This window comes from Diabrotica virgifera, chromosome 3 (genome assembly GCF_917563875.1).
Source record: "Diabrotica virgifera virgifera chromosome 3, PGI_DIABVI_V3a".
Taxonomy (NCBI): Eukaryota; Metazoa; Arthropoda; class Insecta; order Coleoptera; family Chrysomelidae; genus Diabrotica; species Diabrotica virgifera.
In genome coordinates, this window is record NC_065445.1 from 44218470 (window position 1) to 44241467 (window position 22998).

The window sequence follows — 22998 nt, forward strand, 5'->3', positions numbered from 1 at the left end:
AATTCTCGACTGACGACCAAGGGCAAGCAAAAGAAGTAGAGGCAGACCTCAAACAAGATGGACTGATGACATCAAGCGAATGGCTGGCCACGAATGGATGCAAAAAACAGCAAACAGATATGAATGGACACACCTAAGGGAGGCTTACATCCGACGATGAATGGAATAGCTGCTGATGATGAAGTTAAGTACATGTAGAACAGTGTATATTTCGCGAAATGAACGTCAGATTAGTCCATTCTTTCACGGTTTTTGCTCTAAATTTTCAAGAACCGCTTGGATTGACATGAAATTTGGCATGCGTATAGCTTACATGTCAGAGAAAAAAAGTGATATTGTGCCGATGTGTGCTTTTGTCCTGGGGGTGATTTTCACCCCCTCTTCGGGGTGAAAAAATGTATGTCCAAAATAAGTCCGGAAATCGGTAAACTAACTAATTTTAAATAACTTTTGTTCTATAGAGCTTTTTCGCCAAGTCAACACTTCTCGAGTTATTTGCGAGTGAATATGTTCATTTTTCAACAAAATAACCACATTTTTAGACGGTTTTTCGCAAATAACTCAAAAAGTAAGAATTTTGTCGAAAAAACGTTCTTAGCAAAAATATAGCCTATAAAAAAGTAAAAAAAAAATGGTGTACACGTTAGGTCTCTGGATCTCGTAGAATTAGAGTTATAGCCAATGAAAAATGGATTCATATTCACCAACTTTTTGGGGAAAACCCATTATAACTTTTTTAAGTGTTTAAAAAAAGCTTTACTTCTGTTTTTACAAAAAGTTTTTAGCATTAAATTTAAGCAAGTTACGCTCAAAATAAAGTTGGTCCCTTTTGTTTTTGCAAAAAAAAATCGGGAAGACCAACCCCTAATTAGCAACTTAAATGAAATTAATCGTTACCGCTCCACAAATTATTTTACTTATGTTGTGTTTATATGATCTGTAAGTTTCATCGATTCAAAGTGCTTATTTTTGAAAAAATTTGGTTTCAAAGTAAAATTTTTAAAAATTTTAATTTTGAAAAATATGCTTTTTTTCAAAATAACTTAAAAATTGTTAGAGATACTAAAAATCTTGAAAAACAAAAAAAGTCAGATTTGCTTTTCTGAATATCATGTATTTTTTTGTTTTTCTATTAGACAAAAATTGATTAAGATTTGGTGTTTCTAAATTTGCATACATTCGTGATCAGTGACTCGTTCAATCCTTTTTAACTACAGCCCTTTCAATAGTAAGGACTTTGAACCGATGAAACTTACAGATCATATAAACAATATATACACGAGTCAAGAAACTTGTGAAGTCGTAACGATTAAGTTCATTTAATATACTAATTAGGGGGTGATTTTCTCGATTTTTTTACCAAAACCAAAAGGGACTAACTTTATTTTGAGCGTAACTTGTTTAATTTTGATGCTAGAAATTTTTTTTATAAAACAAAAATGAAGCTTTTTTTAAACACTTTAAATAACTTCTAATGAGTTTTCCCCGAAATGTGCTTCATTTTTGGTTATTTCACGTTAAAGTATTCCATTTGGAATTTGACGAATATGAACCTATTTTTCATTAGCTATAACTCTGCTTCTACTAGGTGTAGAGACGTGATGTATACACCATTTTTTTTAATTTTTTACAGGCTATATTTTTGCTAAGAATGTTTTTTCGACAAAATACTTACTATTTGAGTTATTTGCGAAAAACCGTCTAAAAGCGTGGTTATTTTGTTGAAAAAATGAACATATTCACTGCCAAATAACTCGAAAAGTATTGACTTAGTGAAAAAACTCTATAGAACAAAAGTTACTTAAAATTAGCCAGTTTATCCATTTCCTGACTTTCTTTGGACGAATATTTTTTCACCCCCAAGAGGGGGTGAAAACCACCCCCAGGGCAAAAGCACATATCGGCACAATATCACTTTTTTTCTTTGACTTGTTAGCTATGTGTATGCCAAATTTCATGTCAATCCAAGCGGTTCTTTAAAATTTAGAGGTTTTGCAATATTTTACCGTTAAAGAACGTACTAGATCGAAAAAATAAAAAATACGTGTTTAATATTTTTCAAAAATCTATCGAATTATACCAAACACGACCCCCCACGCAGAGGAGTGGGGGTAAATTTACAAGTTTAAATAGGAACCTCGCGATATTTCGTGAAATAAACATCAGATCGAAAAACTGAAAAATACACGTATTCAATATTTTTGAAAAATCTATCGAATGACACCAAGCACGAACCCCCACGGAATTGGGGTGGGGTCGGGGAGACTTTAAAATTTTAAAGAGGATCCCCCATATTTTTTGTGCTGATTTGGATTCCTTACGTAAAAATAAGTAACTTTTATTCGAGACATTTTTTCGAATTATGGATAATATGGCGCTATAATAGGAAAAAACGGTTGTTGGAAATGGAAAATTGAATTAAAAAATGGAAAGTCTCCACTAAAATGGAAAACTTTACTTAACTTTTTTTGGTTTTAGGACCTACTCTTCACAACCCAGTATGTCCCCATAACACGCGAGTAACTGCAAATTTATAGCATCCTTGCCTCCCCTACTATTACAAATTTTCTCTCCGAACCAACTGCTTGCGTTTTTCAAATGTTCATACTTACGATTCACGTGTTTACACAAAAAAACCAATCAATAAAGAAAGCTGCCGGGCTACGAAAATATTTGTCATGGCTTAAACAAACATTTTTTTTGACAATCAAATAGTGACACATATTTTCGACGATTTTTCTTTTAGACCAGGGCGGATCTGTTTTTAGGTGGATGTGAGAGGTGGCATTCGGATTTTTGCAGATAAAATTAGGTGACAACTTCAGTAATTATAATTGACTTATGCCATGCTCCTTCTCAAATATGCCCGGAACATTAATAAAAAAATTAGAATATTTAAAAATTTCGAAAAACATAGATTTTTTTCTACTTTCATTGCTTATAACTTTAAAACGATTCATTTTGGAACAAAGTCGTGGGGAAATAAAATAAAGATAATTGAATTTTGTATCATATACATCTGGTTAGACATGTCTTAAATTATTAACCTTTCTGCAAAATAGCAATACATACAAAATAAGAGGGCAAAATAAGCCTGTTTTTATTCAATGTTTTTCAACCACTTTGGTTGCATTTAGAACCTTCGTAATTCGCTGCGAAAAATCTTACAACATACTTAATCCGTCCACCAAATTTCATTAAAATCGAAATAATAGATTTCGCATAATAATTTTGCAATCTAAATTTTTTTTAAAAAGCTCAAATTTTTAAAAACTTTCTGAACAAAAAGTAGACCATTTAGAACTTTGCTAATTTTTTTACATATCAAGAGGCCCTCTACCTATCTAATACACTTTACAGAATTAAACTTGTATTATTTAAGCGGCCTCAGCACTGTTTTAAAGTACAATTTTTTTGCTTATAAACAAATATAGTGAGGATGTTTGAGTTGGAATAAATTCATTTTCTCGAGAATAGGCGACTCTGGAGATAAATCCCGAAACAGGTCGATTTTTATATTTAAATTATAATTTTTTGGCATATATATCATACTAGTGACGTCATCCATCTGATGCCATGTAGCTTATTCGAAAGGTTATTCAATTCTCTATTCATTAATATAGACATTAACATAATTGAAATGAATGTCGACTCGATTCAAGTTTTCTGTTAACCCAGATATGAAAATATCAAAAGGCACCGCTAGGAAAATATTCCAAAAATGCGGTTCAGAGAACCTATATGAAACGAGTCTTTGTACTCTCACACAGAGTATGGCATTAGTAAAAATAGAAATTTTAGGCATTAGCAAAAATAGATTTCTATATTTAGGTTCTCTAAACCGCATTTTTGGAATATTTTTCCAACGGTGCCTTTTGATATTTTCATATCTGGGTTAACCGAAAACTTAAATCGAGTCGACATTCATTTCACTTATTCCCCGTTAGATGACGTTCTAACCTTACTCCGGTATAAATAGTTTTATTGTATACAGGGAGACAGGGATGACAGGAGACAGATTTAAATCAAGACGAAACCGTCTATTTTTCTATTTTTATTAACATAATTGTTTATACAGGGTGCCCAATTTTTTTTTAATTAATTGAGACAAAAAGAAGAAATTATATAATTTATTTAATTCTAAATACATTTTACTGCTGTCCTAAAAGAGAAAAAAATGTTTATTTGATAAGTAACTGAAAAATGAATTTATTCCAACTCAAACGTCCTCACTGTATTTGTTTATAAGCCATAAAATTGTTTTTATAACTTTAAAACAGTGCTGAGGCCTCTTAAATAATCCAATTTTAGTTCTTTAAAGTGTATTAGATAAGTACAGTGCCTCTTTATATCTAAAAAAATTAGCAAACTTCCAAATGGTCTACTTTTTGTTCAAAAACTTTTTAAAAAATTTTAACTTTAAAAAAAAATTAGACTGCAAAATGATTGTGCAAAATCTATTAAGTCGATTTTTAATGAAATTTGGTGGACGATTTAAGTATGTTGTAAGAATTTTCTAAGCGAATGACGAAGGGTCCAAGTGCAACCAAAGTGGTTGAAAAACATTGAAAAAAAAAACAGGCTTATTTTGCCCTCTTATTTTGTATGTATTGCTATTAAAATTCTTATCTTTTATTTCCCCACGACTTTTTTCCAAAATGAATCGTTTTAAAGTTATAAGCAGAAGAAAGTAGAAAAAAATCGATGTTTTTCGAAATTGTTACATATTTTAATTTTTTTATTAATGTTCCGGGCATGTTTGAGAAGGAGCATAAGTCAATTATTATTATTGAAGCTGTCACCTAACTTTATCTGCAAAAATCTGAATGCCACCTGGCACATCCAAAAATAGACGTTTTTTCACAGATCCGCCCTGGTCTATTTTGAATTATGACTTGAAAATTTCTGAACGATTACGATTAGAGCTGAAAAAATATTCCTGTAATTTATTAGATCGTCCGCTATTACCGACGACAATACGGTAACAGTGTTCTATTATTTATGTATGCTATACAAATAGTTGATGTTTAGACTGTTTAGTCCTTTGTGTGCGTTTTCTTTTAGGAAAATATTTTCTCAATACATTTGGACGATTAATTTATTTGTTTAGTTTTTACATCAATCATAAGTGGGAAAAAAATAATCCTTGTACTGATAAATTGTTGTTCCAATTATTAAATTTGTTTTGATTAGATTTGGGTATTTTTGGTTATTACAAAATATTTTAATAAATTTAATGAAATTGTTATTCGTTTTCCTTTATAAAAAATACGAAATATTTTTAGAATTTGAAACATGTATTATACAGAGTGTTTCATTGGGAAACGGAAATACTTGAATGATAAAGAGAGGTCACTGAGGCGGTTCTAGATATACATACTACATTTATTGTGCCACCGATTTTTATAACCGAGTTACAGAGTGACATCACTTTAGAACCACCTTAAATATATTTTTGATATTGGGTACACATAAGTCTCATTTAGAACCCAAACGACTCGACTACGAATCACAAGGAAAATCCAGGTCCAGGACCTTAAAACAACATCCTGTATATTAAAATTATCAAAATTTTCAAAATATTGAAATTAATCAGCTTAAGCTGGTATATTCTAGGAATCTACATAAGTTCTCCAACATTCGTATCCAAGCTTCAATCTAGACACCTATGACTTTGATAGAAGATCATCGTTTATATTAGATAACTAAGGGCCGGTTGTTCGAACGCTAATCAACAATGATCACTATCAAATATTTAATTACTGTCACAACTGTCAATGTCAACTTTGGTTGGGTTGCTGAAAAAATAATTGATTATAATTATGAGATCAGTTAATCAATTAACATAACCATTATTAACATAATTGATTAACTAATTTCATAATTGTAATCAATAATTATGTTTTCAGCAACCAAATCAAAGTTGACATTTTTTTTTTCATTTCTCATTTTCTTTTAATATATTTGTTTAATTTTCTTATAAAGGAGAGACGTCAGTCAACATAAATAATATAAAATAGAGATGAAAGGAAATTGTTGCTGAAATTCCCTTTCATCTTTTCCCCGCCCAGAGAGATGTGATGGTACACGACAACCCTCACGGAATTTTCCTAATTTATTTGTTATAAAAATAAGGTCAATATTATAGTTGCAATTTGTATAATTTATTACGATAGTAGCAAAGTTCAAAGTATTGAACTCATTCGAAAGACTGCAAAGAAAGCACACGTCATTATTGAAATACGTATAGTATAACCATATATGGTGATACATATGGGCATTGTTTTTAATATAACAGATATAAATGGGAAGGTCGAGTACCTGAGACATCGTTGTGTTCGCTGAACTCTGTTGGCGCGTAGTCAGGGGATATAGTTACCGAGATATGGGTCACCTTGACCTATCATAACGATAATGTCGGTCGACGTAATTGTACCTTTAACCTTATAAGAATAAAGTTTATGAAAAAAGTTTAAGTTTGTTTGTTCGGGGTAGTGTCTTCGTCCAGCAACCCCCAACTTCACAACAGACTTAAACTCTCCGAATAGAGATTAAACTCTCATGCAAAAATCAGACTGCTATTTTTCACCAAATGGGCGATTTAATGAGTGGAACATGTAGAATATGTCAAATGACAGGAATTATGACAGGTGATAAATAGCAGTCTGATTTTTGCATGAAAGTTTAATCTCTGTTGGGAGAGTTTAAGTCTATTCTGTCGGACAAAATAAATGTGCCGTTTTCGTGGTCTGACCGTTCCAAATTTTTAACCTGTTCCACAATTAAAACTGCCCCTGTTCCAGTGTTCCCATATATCAAAGTTTATCCGACTAGACACCCTTAAGCTATTAACAAATTTTCAGCTTGCTAATAATCAACTTTTTTTTTCATACGCGGGATCCAGACCTATTTGGTAATACATGTATCGGCCAAGGCGGCCTTCATAACTAGTTTTCAATATCCCCTGATTTTAATCCAGTATGTTATTAAATCTGGTATTAAAAATCACGAGTGTATTCTTCCGAAATAAGTACCTACTCGCGACCAACTTAGTAGAGGAGCACAAGCTGTCAGGGAAATAAAGAACCATCCAAATGTAATTCGAAAATCTGTTAGAAATATCTTAAAACTAGTAAGGAAATGTATATACTAAAATTTTGAGCAATTATTATAGTACATGTCGTTTTAATCGATGTTATGTTAAATTGTTGCATAATCAACAACAAAAATTATAATGTTGATTCTTTACTAAAACACAAAAAAATTAACACAATATCACAATTCTAATTTTTAATGATGAGCGTACAGCTACAAAAAGGGAATCCAATATAGTAAATAAGTATTGAGGATTTTTAAAATGAGTGTTGATTTATTAACTTCAATAATTTATTATTAAAAGTTAATAACACCTTTTTAATCTCGAAGTAAAAAAATAGTAAGTGGGTCGTTACAACGCAGTAAATAAGCATTGATTATTTTTGAAACGAATATTTATTCATTAACTTTAATAATTTATTATTAAAAGCTAATAATACCTGCTTTTTAATCTCAGAGTGCTTAACATGTTCAATATAATTTCATAATTAAAGTAATTAAATTGCAAATTTTAAACTTCTATCTATCTATATAAGGATTTTACAGCTGTCGAAGCCTTCCTTCTTTCAGTCAAAGTCTCCAGACCTTTCTGTTTTGCCATTCTCCGTCTCTAAGATCTCGTCTCTCCATGGCCTCATCCACTTCATCCCTCCATGATCTTCAGGGTCTACCTCTTCTTCTCTTTCCTATTGGGTTCCAATCCGAAATCTTTGATATCCACCTTGTACAATCTGCTCTTCTCACATCTCCATACCAAATTAAACGTTTTTCTTCGATGTAGCTGAGGATGTCTTGTTCTACTGCCATTCTTCGTTTTAACTCCTCATTTCTAATGCGATCTATTGTTGTTACTCTGCAGCTTCTTCTCATGAACTCCATTTCAGTTGCTGTAATTTTGGTTGTGTTTCGTTTGTTTATTACCCAATTCTCTGATCCATAGGTCATTCCACTACGTACCAAGGTGTTATATTATATTCTCTTCTTTGTATTTCTGATAATCTGTCTATCCCACAGTACCCCGTTTATTTGTTTAATACATGTTCTTGTCTGTGCTAATCTGCTAATTTTAAACTTATTTTTTTCAAATTTAAGACCCGTTTCTAAGCGTCTCTTTGTAAAGAGAATGAAGTCGACTTTACTAAGTAACAAGACATTTATAACAAGACATTATCAACACACACATTATACTATAATTAATTGCGACTGGCTGAATGATTAAGATTTATGCCATTAAAAAAAACAAAAAATAAACCAAAGACCAGTTTCTAGTTGTTGTTTTTAATATAATCTTTTCTTTTCAGCAAAGTGTCTTTGAACCCAGCAAATTTCGGAGCTCAATCGAAGTGGAGGCGCCTACTACAAAAATTTATAGATTCCATGGTGCAATAGTACACCCAAATGGAAGTAGAGTACCAGTTGGAACTGATAATTTATTATTAAGAGAGTGCCTTTTAAAAAATACTGACTTTATCGAAGGAATTGTAGTGTATGCAGGTAAGTTTTTTTCTCTCGTAGTATTATTAATCTGGGAGTTGTTTTTCATTATTTTGTTCTAATAAAACGATAGTGATATGCAATTTTTTAGCTTCTTTAAGCGCCGTCTCTTAATCGGAGGTTGAATATCATCATCACTATCTTTACTCTATCTACCGCTACACTGAAGAGTTCTATAGAACTGGATTTAAACCTGTCCCTTATATTCTTCAACCATGACACTCTCCTTCTTCCTATACTCCTTCCGCCTCTTATCTTTCCCTGTATTATCAGCCTTAGTATTTCATATCGCTGTCTCCTCATGACGTGTCCCAGATATTGTAACGTTCTTATTCTTATTGCGTTTATTATCTCGCATTCTTTGACCATTTCTCGCAATACATCCGTGTTCATTTTCTTCTGTGTCCATGTTAATCTAAGCATCCTTCTGTAACACCACATTTCAAATGACTGTAGCTTATTGATGTGTTCTTGCTTCAAGATCAGTATCAAGAATACGAGCATCTCAAAGCTCTTGTTACTCTCGCATACTCTCAGTTTCAATCTAAGGTCTTTGTTACAGAGAATTGTTTTCTTTTTTACAAACGCATTTCTTGCTATCTATATCCTGGTCCTTATTTCTGTTGTTTGATCATTTTTTTATAAAATCCACGTTCTTAGATATTTATGTATATTTATCAACCCTTTCTATCGGTACATTTCACAAATGTATGCTTGTTTATATGTTTGTTTTCTTGTCTTTTCTATATTCATTTTTAGTCCATATTCTTCACAGAAATTGTTTGTTTTGTTTAGTAATAATTGACGTTGTTCAGCAGGGCTTGCCATAATCACGGTGTCATCTATATATCTTATGTTATTAATAGATCTTCAGTTAATTATTATTCCTTCACTTTGAGATAGTAGTGCTTCTTCAAAAATGGCTTCACCACATACATTAAAGAGTAGTGGAGACAGAATACATCCCTGCCTAACTCCTCTCTTGATGAATTTTTCATCAGTCTCCTGTAAATCTTTCAAGATTATCTAATGTGATACATCATGGAATATATGAGGATATATTAATATTATGGGTGCACTGAATATTACATTTTTCATAACTAAAGTGGTTCCTAAAAGCGAACATAAAAAAAATTCTGGGAAAATGTATAACCTAGTTTTAAATGTCGTCTTTTAAAATTGACATACTTGGCCTAGATCTTGTAGGCCACAGCATGTGTGTGTTTAAAAAAAAATTGAGGGTGGTGACCTACCAAGGATAAGCCTAGCGATATAAAATTGTGACTGTTTGTTGTGTGTTTTTTAACTTACCTTTTTGTAAGTAAAAAGCAAAAAGGTTATATATAATCAATACTTTAATTAAAACTTTTTGTTCCAGGTCATGAAACTAAAGCGATGTTAAACAATGGTGGACCTAGATATAAGCGATCTTCTGTAGAGAAACAAATGAACCAAGACGTTATTTGGTGTGTTTTTATTTTAATATTTATGTGTGTGTTGGGAGCCATCGGTTGCAGACTTAGTGGCAGCACGGAAAGTGAATCCTTTTTAGCCTTTTGGACATTCATTATTATTTTACAGGTACGATTTTTAATTTTGCTATCATCTTCAGGTTTTCTTCGGGTTTCCCTTTGTTTTTACATTTTGAGGAACTCTTTGTTCAGCTACCTACTCTGGGTCAGTCGCTGCATACTAGTTTTGGTCCTCCTTGGGCATTTCATTTGCCCCATACCACCTAGGAGCCATTCCCCTATCCGCCATCCGGGGAAGCGCCCGATGGGAGACTAGCAACACCACACAGAGTTAAAGGGGAAATAAAGTATATATAAAAATCGGAAACAAGATAGTTATACCGGGTGGTGAATTGGAAAACGGGTCATAAGAAACTCAATGTAAAATTCTAAATTGTTGAATTCCTGCTTCCCTAATTATTTTACATCAAAAGTCATGAGAAACTATTTGTAGAGGATTAAAATCTGTATTAAAAACAAAAGTTAAAATTGATCTTCGATTTAAACAGAGTCCAAAATTTTGAAAAATAGAATACATTTGCCATACCTAAGTAAGTGCGTAAAAGTAAGGCCACACGTTACTATTTCTGACAGTACGCAAACTATTGACTGAATAAAACATCTTTATTATTACTACTTTCTCCTCAACTGAGGACATCTTTTCGACTTTATTGTTTTTTAAACAATAAAAACGATAAAATAAAAATACTGGCAGCTCAAAATATTGTTAATACATATGTATAATAATTTCATTGTGACCGGAGGCAACCTTATACACATTCTTGCACTGTGTGTGGCCTAAATTTGGCAAATACTTTGATAAAACTTATTATATTTTATAAAATTTTGGAATGTGTTTAATTCGTAGAACAATTTTAACAATTGTTTTCAATAAAGATTTCAATCCTCTACAAATAGTTTCTTTTGTCAAAAGTCTACAAAATGTCTTTTGATGTAGAATAATTAGGGAAGCACGAATTCAACAGTTTAGAATTTTACGTTGAGTTTCCTATGGCCCGCTTTACAATTCACCACCGTGTATATACACCGTTATATACCGCTTCTCCATAGGCCGATCAGACACCTAGCTTATTCGAAACCAAACCGTAGATTCCATATAGAATTTTATACTACCACGTTGGCTTTTTTTATTTTTAAATGTCGAGCCGGGAATCGAATCTCTATCGAAAATCCACTTGAGTTGCCGATCGAGCGCCTCAATCCACTAAGCCATCTGACCGACAACAACAAAATAGTTACCAACTTTAAAACAACAAAAGGACTACTACAGGGATGCCCAACGTCACCATCTCTATTCAAAATATTTTTAGAACACATACTAACAACTTGGAAGTCAAAATATTGGTGTATGGGAATACCGGTAAGGGGTGATTATCTTTACACATTGTGTTTCGCAGACGACCAGATGGTCATGGTTCAAGATGAGAAAGATATCAGGTACATGATAAGAAAGCTAAAAGAGGAATATAGAAATGTGGGCCTTAAAAATAAATATGAAGAAAACGAAATATTTAGCAATATCGGAAGAAGACGTCAAAAATTTGGAAATAGAAGAACACATAGAAATAAAAGGAACGAAGAAATTTAAATATTTGGATTTTATAATGTCGAAAGAAGAGATAAAAAATAGATTGGGACAAACAATATCTTGTATAAGATAACTCCATAGTGTAATCTGGAATAAAAACAATAAACAAATGATATACCAAACAGTAGAACGAAGTATCATGACACCTGCAGCAGAAATTTGGATCATAAGAAAAAAACCAAAAGAACATTCTGGCGACCGAAATAGAATACTGGAGAAGATGAGAGGCTTGACCAGAAGAGGCAGGATTTCAAATGAAGAGATAAGAAGAATGGAAGTGGGAAAAGATGCCTTGCAGTACATAGATAGAAGAAGACTAAAATGGTACGGTCACGTACGTAAAGCAGGAAACACATGGATAAACAATGTTGCAAAATGGAGCCCAATGGGAACAATAAGGAGAGGATGACCTAGAAGATCATGAAAAAATGAAGTGGAACCTGAATCTGAATACAATATAGTATCATAAAGAAACTCACCAACCCGAAGTCGGGATGAAGAGTTCATAGGATTAAATTGCTCGAATGAATTAAACAAATATATTAAGTGCGTTCGCGGATACCCTGAACAACTTGTCGCCGACAACTGCTAACCTCACCTAATATAAATAATAATAGATAAATATACAAGGTATGGTATGTTAAACAGTAAATGGTTAAGATCAATTAGTTACCACTATAAACATCCTGGATTAGCCGATAATAGTATAAAAGGCCCGGTTTCAGGTAAAATTTAAATATGTTTTCTGGTAAAATTTGTCAATCTTCATTTCTTAATGCTGATTTAATTGCGTACAATCCAAACTCATTATAATTTCATTAATACGGATTAGGCTTATATTGACGAAACTGTACCGCTAAAAGGGTTTTTCGAATTCGATTGTAGTGCGCGACGGGGTTGCTATTTAATCACCTTTTAAGTGGTTTTCAGGTATTTATATAATAAGTTTATGGAACTGAAAACCAACCAGTCTTAAAATACGATTTCTTGATAAAATTTGTTAGTCTTTATGTATCACGGGAAGTGTTAAGTAGTATTACTCATTTTATTCATTACGTTTTCTATCATTATGTGGGGCTTCTTCTAGTGTTCCGGTAAAGAAGAAACATTTATCTGTAGATGCAAAGCAAATTGTAAAAACTATATACAGTACCTTACTTAAAAGAGGACTTGACACAAGTTCCGCTACGAGTGAAATATGCGATTTGACGAAAATACCTCTGACCACAGTAAAAAGAATTACATCAAACCCCATAGAAACAAGAAAAAAACGTAAAGATTTCAGTTCCACCAAATGTATGGACGAAGCCGATAAGGACTTGATACGTCGAAAAGTCTATACCATGTACGAAGAGCAACGCATACCTATATTAAGAGCTCTGAAGCAACGGCTCAATGTTGACGAAACCCAAATAAGCTGTAGCCTCACCAGCTTATGGACAATTTTGAAAAGTATGGGCTTTCGATATCGTATAATTGACAAAAGACAAGTAATTATGGAATCTCATAGATTACAAAAATGGCGTTATGATAATTTACCTCGACGAGACATGGTTTGACACACATGCAACGCGACCTAAAGGATTTGCCGATCCGTCCGGTAAATGTAAGACAAAAGCTCCGTCAAATAAAGGGAAAAAGGATAACGATTTTACACGCTGGATCAGAAAATGGTTGGGTTCCAAATGCCCTGTGGCTTTCTGCAAAGAACATTACAAGACTCCTGTGTCGACTACCATGAAGATACAACGGCAGAACTTTTTGAAGAATGGTTCAAAAATAATCTTATGCCAAACATTCCTCAGAATAGCGTGATAGTAATGGACAATGCAAGCTATCACAGTCGCCAACTAAGTAAGGCTCCAAACTCGAATAACACTAAATTGGAAATTCAAAATTACATGGAGCCTAATGATATGTATTTTGAAGAATGTTATACCAAACAAGAGCTTTTAGAAGTTTTAAAGGCATTTTCTATAAAAAAAAAGTATATGTTTGTGATACATTGGCAGAGGAAATGGGACATACAGTGCTGCGGCTTCCACCCTATTATTGTGTGTTTAATCCCATAGAACATATGTGGCACGAATTGAAGTCTAACGTGAGGTCACAAAATATTTCTCCAACGTTAAGTAGTACTGTTGTAGAGTTAATAAGGAAATGTGTCAATGATATTCTTCCAAATAGTTGGAGAAATTCAGTCCGACACGTAATAGGTAAAGAAAATTCATATGTTCGTGTACATCATAATATAATTGGACCGATCATAATTAATTTAGATGAGGATAGCGATAGCGAAACGGAACTATGTGTGGAGTGATACTTTCATCAAATCTACAAATGTTACTATTAAAAAAACGGTTCTTCTCAGGACCACAAATTATTACTAATGTTTGAATGTTTGTTTTTCTATAATCTTAGCAATTAAAATAGATTTAATTTATTTCAAAACTCATTTGAAAACATTAATTTCTATTCGGGTATATAAGGGAAAGCAAAATATTTTACATCAATTTTTTTTTGGTTTTTGTAGTCGTAATTATTGTAATTGTCAAAAGACCAACTCTGTCTACCTCGGTTGCTTATCGCTCCGGGTGGGTCTTAACAATGGGCCAGGTCAGATAAATTTAATAATGTTTACGACCGCAGTAATTATATTTAACCATTTACTGTTGAACAAACCATACATTTACTTTTAATTAATATTAATAACTAATTATTAAATTATACTAGGTAAATATACCTTGTATATGTATCTATTAACGGTATTATTTATATTATTTTAAAGTGCGCATGCGATTTTCTAACAATTTATCACTGACTAGTCGCCGACAGGTATCAGCGAACGCTTACATAATTTGTACATAATTTCATATATTTTTTTTAGATTATGATTCCTTTATCCCTATACGTAACTCTAGAAATGTGTAAGATAATTCAAGTTTACCATATTCACCATAATGCTGATCTCTACGATCCATTAACAAACAAGAGGACTGAATGCCGTGCCTTAAATATAACAGAAGAACTCGGTCAAATCCAGTATATTTTTTCTGACAAAACTGGTACTCTGACGGAGAACCGCATGATATTCCGAAGATGTGCCATAGCCGGTATCGATTATGAACATGATCTACTCGAACATGAGACAGCCGGGTAAGTTGTTTTTTATTTCATACATACTTCTTCTTCAGATGCAATTCCACTAATGGATGTAGCTATCACATTTTCCATTAACTCTCTGTTTCTTGCAATGTGTATCAGAGATTATATGTCGTTAATACCTGTCCATTGCGTTATGTTTCGGAGCCAGGACATTTTCTTGCGTACTATTCCTCGCTTGCCTTCAATTTTAACCTCGATTATAAGTTAAAGGAACTGGTATTTTTCGTTTCGCATGATGTGGCCCATATACGCCGTTTTCCTTTTTTTATTGTTTCGAAAAGTTGGCGTTTCTTGATTGATTTTCTTTAGGACATCTACATTTGTGACTTTTGATGGCATTGTGTCCAACCCTCTACGCCATATAGCAGCACCAACCATATATACCACGTAGTAAATCTTAGTCTTAGTTAAAGATCGAACTCTGAACAGGTCAGTAGGTACCTTCCTGAATTTTACGAAAGCTGGTCGAGCTTGCTCAATGCGACATGCCTAGTCTTCAAAAAGCCACGTTCCCAGGTATTTCAATTTGCTCACTCTTTCAATGGACTTGGTATTCAGTGTTATGGTGCAGTTTTCAAGTGCATCCAAGTTTCTGGAGATGATCATGAATTTGATTCAATTATGAATAATGATCCAATTCATTAACCTGATCGTTTCTCCTGATTCTCCATGTGCCGCCACCATCTTTCTCTTCCACCGGGCCATATACTTTTCTAAAAAACTTTCTCTCGAATATCTTGAGTTGGGATCATCTTTTTTTGTCATTACCCAGGTTTCACAACGGGTCCCAGTTGACCCAGGGGTCTAATCAATGTTTTGTAGACAGTCACTTAGTTCTTTAGATAATCTTTTATTGGTATGTACGACTCCCACTGGAAATACGTGCATTCATTTCGCTACTTACAAAATTCTTCTGATTGATTTCTGTGCCCAGATATGTGAAAGCATCCACACGTTCAATAGTATAGTTGTCTATTGCGATATTATTTTCATTTTCAGGTGTTCTTTTGAAACATTGTCAGGTGTGCTTTTGTATTTAGTTTTGTTTCGTTTATTTTAAGCTCCCTTTTTCATGTTTTAGGATCAATTTCCTTGAACACTTTTATTAGTCGTGGCTTGCTCCTACTAATGATAGCTACATCGTCTGCACACAGGGTGTCTGCGTAACTTTGCACCATATAGGAAACTTTTTTAATATCAATTTTACGAAAAAAAAGTCATTCTTTATAAAGTGCTCTGCATAGTCTAAAACCTAAGGTGCAATCATCAGATATCAAATTTTGTCAACAGTATACGAGGTATGTCAAAAAATATTAATTTCGCTCAAGAGCAAACTACCTTTATATTTCAAAATATCAAAAAAATTTATTATGAAAAGTTATTTGTAATTAAAAACCATATTCAAATATGCAATAACAGCCATCTACGAGAAAAAAAATTTCTGAGATTTTCCTAAATTACTGATTCCGAACATCATTTTTATTTATTAGACCTGTAATAACTCTTTTAATAATTTTAGGAAAAAAGGCATTCTTCATAAAAATCTGTGCATGGTCTAAACCTCAAGATGCAACCATCAGTTATCCAAGTTTGTTAATTTTATACGAGGTGTATCAAATAATATGAATTTAGAAAGAATTCTTTCTATAGTCTTTCTAAATTCATATTATTTGACACACCTCGTATAAAATTAATAAACTTGGAAAACTGATGGTTTTATCTTGAGGTTTAGACCATGCACAGATTTTTATGAAGAATAAGTTTTTTTCCTAAAATTATTAATAAAAGAGTTATTACATGTCTAATAAATAAAAATGATGTTCGGAATCGGTAATTTAGGAAAATCTCAGAAATTTTTTTTTTCACGTAGAAGGCTGTTACTGCATATTTGAATATGGTTTTTAATTACAAATAACTTTTCATAATAAAATTTTTTGATATTTTGTAGTATAAAGGTAGTTTGCTCTTGAGCGAAATTAATATTTTTTGACATACCTCGTATACTGTTGACAAAATTTGATATCTGATGATTGCATCTTAGGTTTTAGACTATGCAGAGCACTTTATAAAGAATGACTTTTTTTCGTAAAATTGATATTAAAAAAGTTTCCCATATGGTGCAAAGTTACGCAGACACCCTGTATGTAGTAATTTGCACTGTTTCATTTATATGACCGATCTCATTGGTTCTTCTAATGAATGACTCAAGAACTAGGTTGAATAGCATGGTTGCATCTCCGTGTCGTATTCCCATGTTAATGTCAAACAGGGGAGTCAGTTCTCCATCTACTCTAACTGCTGCTTCTAAACCCTGCAACGTCATTTTTATGAGGCTGATATTTAAATTAGATATACAGCCTATCAATGGTAACACTGTAACACTTAATTTTTTTAACACCGCAAACATCTCCGTTTAATTTATTTTTTTAACTTGGCAAAATTCTGGTGTAAAAGAATTTTGCATTTCTTAAACATTTTTTACGAACCATTGTAATAGTTGAGCCGACTGAGATGACTTGATTTGTGCTACTGTTAACACCCTTTACCCTTTTAACACGTTCGGTGCCCATAACGACAGTATGTCGTCACGACGGTTTCATCGTGGGTACCGACGACGCCTGAGTGTCGGCGGTAGTACTGCGTTACTAAATAACCAGTCAAGTACGTTGTACCAGTTAAGTGGCGTTTGTTCCAGATGGACAATGAAGTGTTAAAAACCTAATTAATTATTTTTGTTTTCTTTATTCTGTTATTAATTATTTCTTTTTTTAGAAACCCTGAGAAATCGATCCTTAATTGCTCGGTTGCAGTTAACAATCGATTAATGTCGGACTTGCAGTTGGAAGGAATCTTCTCAGATGTTACTAAATCATATCATTCTGCCAGGATTCAAGAATTTTTATTATTATTGGCACTCTGCAACACTGTAGTTTGTTCAAAACACCCTCATCATGATCTCATGAACGCCAGTGGTAAGTTCGTTCGATTTTTTTACATTTCACTCATTTTTAAAATATTTTGTAGCTTTAATATAACATATAGAGCACATCTTCTTTTTTGGTTGACCATATCGGCCTTCGACGGTAATCCATACATATTATATTATACTAATACGTCGCTAAAGAGTTCAAAAAACAACTGTTTTTTATATAAAAGTAGACTAAAAATCTAAAAATAGGAATAGGATCTAGAAATAAAGCAGAAAACAAAAAATCGCCAAAACTTAATTAACGTATGAAATTCCAAAAGTGTCAAAATTTCATAAATGTCATTAGTGTGAAAATTATATAATATCGGAGTAAAATTACCTGAGGTTGGGCCAATTAGAAATAAGCATTACGGCGCGGTAAATTTGAATTACTCCTCTTGCTTTAAAAACAGACCATAGTGTATCATATCTTGCAACAGATTTCATATATTTATAGCTCTTTTATCGTCGTTAACATCTAAAATAAAGTAGTACCCCAAAATATCCCTTGCACAACGACATCACAATAATTGTTTTTTCTAAATTAAAACATTGTTTCTATAGCCAATATTCAGTTCAATTATCTGGATTACAACACATCCCTTATAATACACCTCACTGTCACACTTTGGCCAAAGAATATAAACGTTAATAGAAGGGTACTGCCCTGTCACGTTTCAGCATAGAATTTTGTGCACCTACTAAGTAGGTGCATGTGGCCTGATAATGACTACGGTATTTTCAAGGGACAAATAAACGTGCCCATCTGTTCCATTCAAACTCTTTTTCTAGGAGAGTATATATTCTTTGTTTTGGCTATCAACTTCTCTCAAAGTATATTTTATTACACTGTTTTTCAATATCAATTAATATATTTTAGGTTTTATCGAAGAAACTCCGTATGACAAATTGGATCAGAACTCTAGCGAGAGCAGCTCCACTAATACGGCTACGCAATCACTGTCATCAAACGACAAGTACTCACGTCTAGAAGAATCACGTTCGGTAACTCCCTCTCCCCCTTTAAATACGTATTTATTTGATACTAAGCGACTTCAGCATAACCCTACGCTTTCGCCTATAGATTCTATAGAATCCTCGCCTTCTTGCGAAGTACCTACGATCGAAGCCACAGCGCTGCCGAAGGTTCCACGACCGAAATTGCTTAATATGCCTATCGGTAAGTAAGACGATTTTACTACACTTACGAGCAAAAAAATCGACTCAAAAGGAAATTAAATTATATTTTTTAACTACGTTCTTTGGCAAGTTTTTATCCACATATGTAAAATTAGAAGTAAAATATTGTGAACAAAAGTAATTTTTATTGCAATGACACCGATATTTATAAAGTTAGTAACTAAAGGACATAACAAAGATAATATTGTATGTGAGGAAACATGTTATGAATGAAAGTCATTATGTTAATGACTATAAAAGTAAATTAACATAAAAAATAAAAATTAATACTAAGTATTACATTCTCTGCGTTGTATTACACTTTCATTGCGATCTCTTCAGAACCTTAGTAAGTTCCTTACTGATTGTTGAGGAATCGTTTCCCACTTTTCATCTAATGCAGTTTTTAGCTCCGCCACTGTCGCTGGTGTTGGATTACGCACCCGAACCCTGCATTTAATCTTATCCCATAGGTGCTCGATGGGATTCATATCCGGACTCAATGGAGGCCAGTCCATTGTTGTTATATTGGTGTTGACCAGGTATTCGTAGGTGTTTTGTAATCCGCACTATGTGATGTCGAGCGTTATCATGCATTAGCGTTGAAGTCATCGCCTGCCTTTGTCTCTCAGATAATAACTTATATAGTTGTTTTATGCTTAGAATGTAGCACTGATGGTAACCGATAAAACTGACCTTTATCATGAGTACTTCGCATTCCACACTTCAAAACAACAGAAATGAGGCATATTTATTTTTTAAATTAATTCTTCTAGTGAAAATGTTATATTAATCCTTGTACACAACAAAATTACAAAGAAACGCAACTACAATGATCAAAACGGCGGGTGTAATTTCCTCACCAAAATAATCTTTTACCTGCGTTTGGAAGGGTATGCCATAATCCCACAGGTATTTTCCTCACCAAAATCGAAGTGATTATTTCAGGTAGTTTTTACTAAAAGGCATTCAAGGGAATTATTTATCTACCTGCTCTAAGATTACAGTAGGTACCTATAATAATTAATGAGTTAATAATTATGGTATTTTATTTTTAGTCACAATTGCAATTTTGGCATATTTAATATGCAATGGCATATTTAATAGAAAGTAATCGCGATAAACCTTTACTGCTATTTGAAAATTTTATTTTTTATTAAGTGAAAGTTTTATAAAATGAAAGTTTTAAAAAGTGAAGAAGTGTACTGGAGGTGTAATAAAACAATTTGTAGTGCGAAATTGTTTACTATTGGTGCAAATTTTACAATTTCTAGAAGTAGCCTACAACATAATCATGTACCAGATCGTCAGTAGATAGATCGGAAAATTGTTTCTAACTCTTGTAAACGTTAAGCCGAAGAGAATATTACTGAAAAACCAGCAAAAATTATACGCCAAGAGCTTGCATCTAATTTGCCTGAAACAATTTAAACTGTTTATTTCAACTTAAGATAGCTTTAATATTCTTCTTTCGTTTCCAATTTGTAAAATTTAGTTTGATCAATTAGTTAAGAAATTATAATAAATTAAAAAAAAACCAATAGAATCCTTTATAAAAGGTATTTTGTAAGCACACATCATCAGTGCTTATCTAAAATGATTGGTCAACCAATCGAAAACTAGTTCTGTGATGTAGCCCTTTTTAGGGATTTTTAAATATATACCTTTTATAAAGGATTTTATTCGTTTTTTGTATTATATGGTATACAGCCTACAAGAAAGCTTTTTCCTTGTGGATTTTTATAATAAATTAATTCAAACGCGCGCAGCGTTGAATGCTTCTATAAAGTGCGCCAATGTTTGTGAGAAGGGTGACTTGAGCGTTCTAAATAAAAAAATTATAGAAGCTGTAGATTTAATATTAGACAAATCTTTGTATTCGGTTCTTTACCTAGAATTTTTAAGTCAGTTTTTTTCTAAAATTTATAATTTTCGTCGGCATTTAAAAAAACAATTAATTTCGCAGTTCATTTGTTTAATAAAAAGTGAAGCACCCACTTTTGGAGTACCTACTACTTTTCGATATGTTGTTTATTTAACATTTCTTAATGAAATTATAAAAAGTTCTATCTTATTTGATTTTTTCCATAAGCAAAAACTCAATGGACTCCTCTATTATACGTTTTGCCTATTATATTATAAACTATTATTATAATGTAATGAAATTAACGACTTTATATTCGGATTTCGGATTCTTTCATAATAAATATTCTTAAATTACATCTACCTTTTTATTTTATTACCTGAGTGAGTTGGTGAGGAAAATACCTGCCGGATTAATATGAACCTTTAAATTTGGTGAGGAAAATACCTGTCGGATTATATGTTTTTAATGGTTGGTGAGGAATTTACCTCCGCCCGATCAAAAACATATTAAGAACTGATAGAATAACATTTATGTTTGCCTCCCGGCTGCCATATTGATTTAATTTTGACAGCATGTTGGAATGCCCTATATTTTTAAAACTATATATAGCGCTTTAATTACTATTTTTGCTAATTTTATTTTCTTAATTTTTAATAACTTTTCTCAAAACGAAATAATATGGGTCATATAAATTCACATGTAATATACAAACCAGATGCTAAGAAGGGCACGGCTTTACGAAACGAAATGAATCCTTAACCATATGGTTTTGGTGTGTTCAGTTTAACAAACTGAATTCCCCATAAATTAATTACCTTATCAGACCTTATGTCAATAACTCACTTTGGACATGCATTCGAAAACGTTTCCTAAAACTGCAGAAATGTTTCAACTTTTAAACGCCAGATCTAAATAATTTATTGCCCTTCTGGTCAGATGGTAGAAACACAAACAGATTAGCGTCTGTGGTTTCTTTCAGTCAGTCAGTCGGTTACCACACCCCAGCCGGCATCGGTCGCTCGCTGGGCCGAAACAATAACAAACCCTCGTACGAGATGTATAAGCAAAACACCTTTTTTTACCAAAAATAAATAAGTATATTATTGACAATTGTTTGCGTTTTAATTAATATTATTTTATATAATTGTTTCCGTCAACACACACACACACCAAACGGAACATTGGTGACACCGAGAATATTTAAAACGCCGCGAAAATTTACAAATTAGTGCTAATAATATACTTTTGCCGGTTTTTTAAATACAGTGAACATCGAAAATGACGGACGGTACCAGTGCCAATAACAGTGCTTCAGTGCTTCAGTTGATCGGATTTCAGTTAAAATACCACCGTTTTGACCCAACGATCCTGAAATATGGTTCCTGCAAGTAGAAAACCAATTTACACTGGCAAACATAACAAATGACGCAACAAAATTTAACTACATAGTTGCTAATCTCGGAACAGTGTACATATCAGAAGTTAGGGACATCATTGTGTCACCACCAGCTACAGAGAGGTATGTAAAATTAAAGTCAGAGTTAATTAAGAGACTTAGTGCATCTCAACAACAAAAAATTAAAAGACTACTTGAGCATGAAGAATTGGGCGATCGAAGACCTTCTCAATTCTTACGACATTTACATTCTTTAGCAGGCACACCAGTACCAGATAATATTGTAAGGTCTATGTGGTTAGGTAGACTACCATCTCGTCTACATAGGCTATTCTAGCTACCCAAGCTAAAGCTAGTTTGGACGCAGTTGCCGAGCTAGCTGACACAATCTCTGAAGCTATAGCTCCTAGCGCCCAAATTTCAGAAGCTTACAACGCGCGTGAAAGTACCATCCATAAATTGACAGCCGAATTAGCTGAAATGAAAATTCAGCTAGCTAGCTTGTCGCAGGCTCAAGCACAAACTAACACATACCGTCGTAACCGCAGCAACTCAAGAGGCAGACTATACAGAGACAGAAGCTAAAGTAGGGAACATAATAGTGACATATTATATTGGTATCACTACCGTTTTGGTGACCAGGCTCAAAAGTGCTCTCCTCCGTGCAAGCATCAGGGAAACATCGCGGGCAGTCGGTAAGTGCGGCATCCGATC

General features: G+C 33.0%; 1 protein-coding gene across 3 annotated transcripts in view; it reads left to right on the plus strand.

Annotated features, from left to right (window-relative positions):
• LOC114343020 (phospholipid-transporting ATPase VD) overlaps positions 1–22998 on the plus strand; it is a 346327-nt gene that overhangs the window by 266806 nt on the left and 56523 nt on the right. For all 3 annotated transcript variants that reach the window (XM_050645083.1, XM_050645085.1, XM_050645084.1), the window contains exons 5-9: positions 8397–8589; positions 9968–10170; positions 14597–14865; positions 17647–17846; positions 18723–19022. In XM_050645083.1, coding sequence (XP_050501040.1) covers positions 8397–8589; positions 9968–10170; positions 14597–14865; positions 17647–17846; positions 18723–19022 — 1165 coding nt within the window. The remainder of the gene's footprint in view (positions 1–8396; positions 8590–9967; positions 10171–14596; positions 14866–17646; positions 17847–18722; positions 19023–22998) is intronic.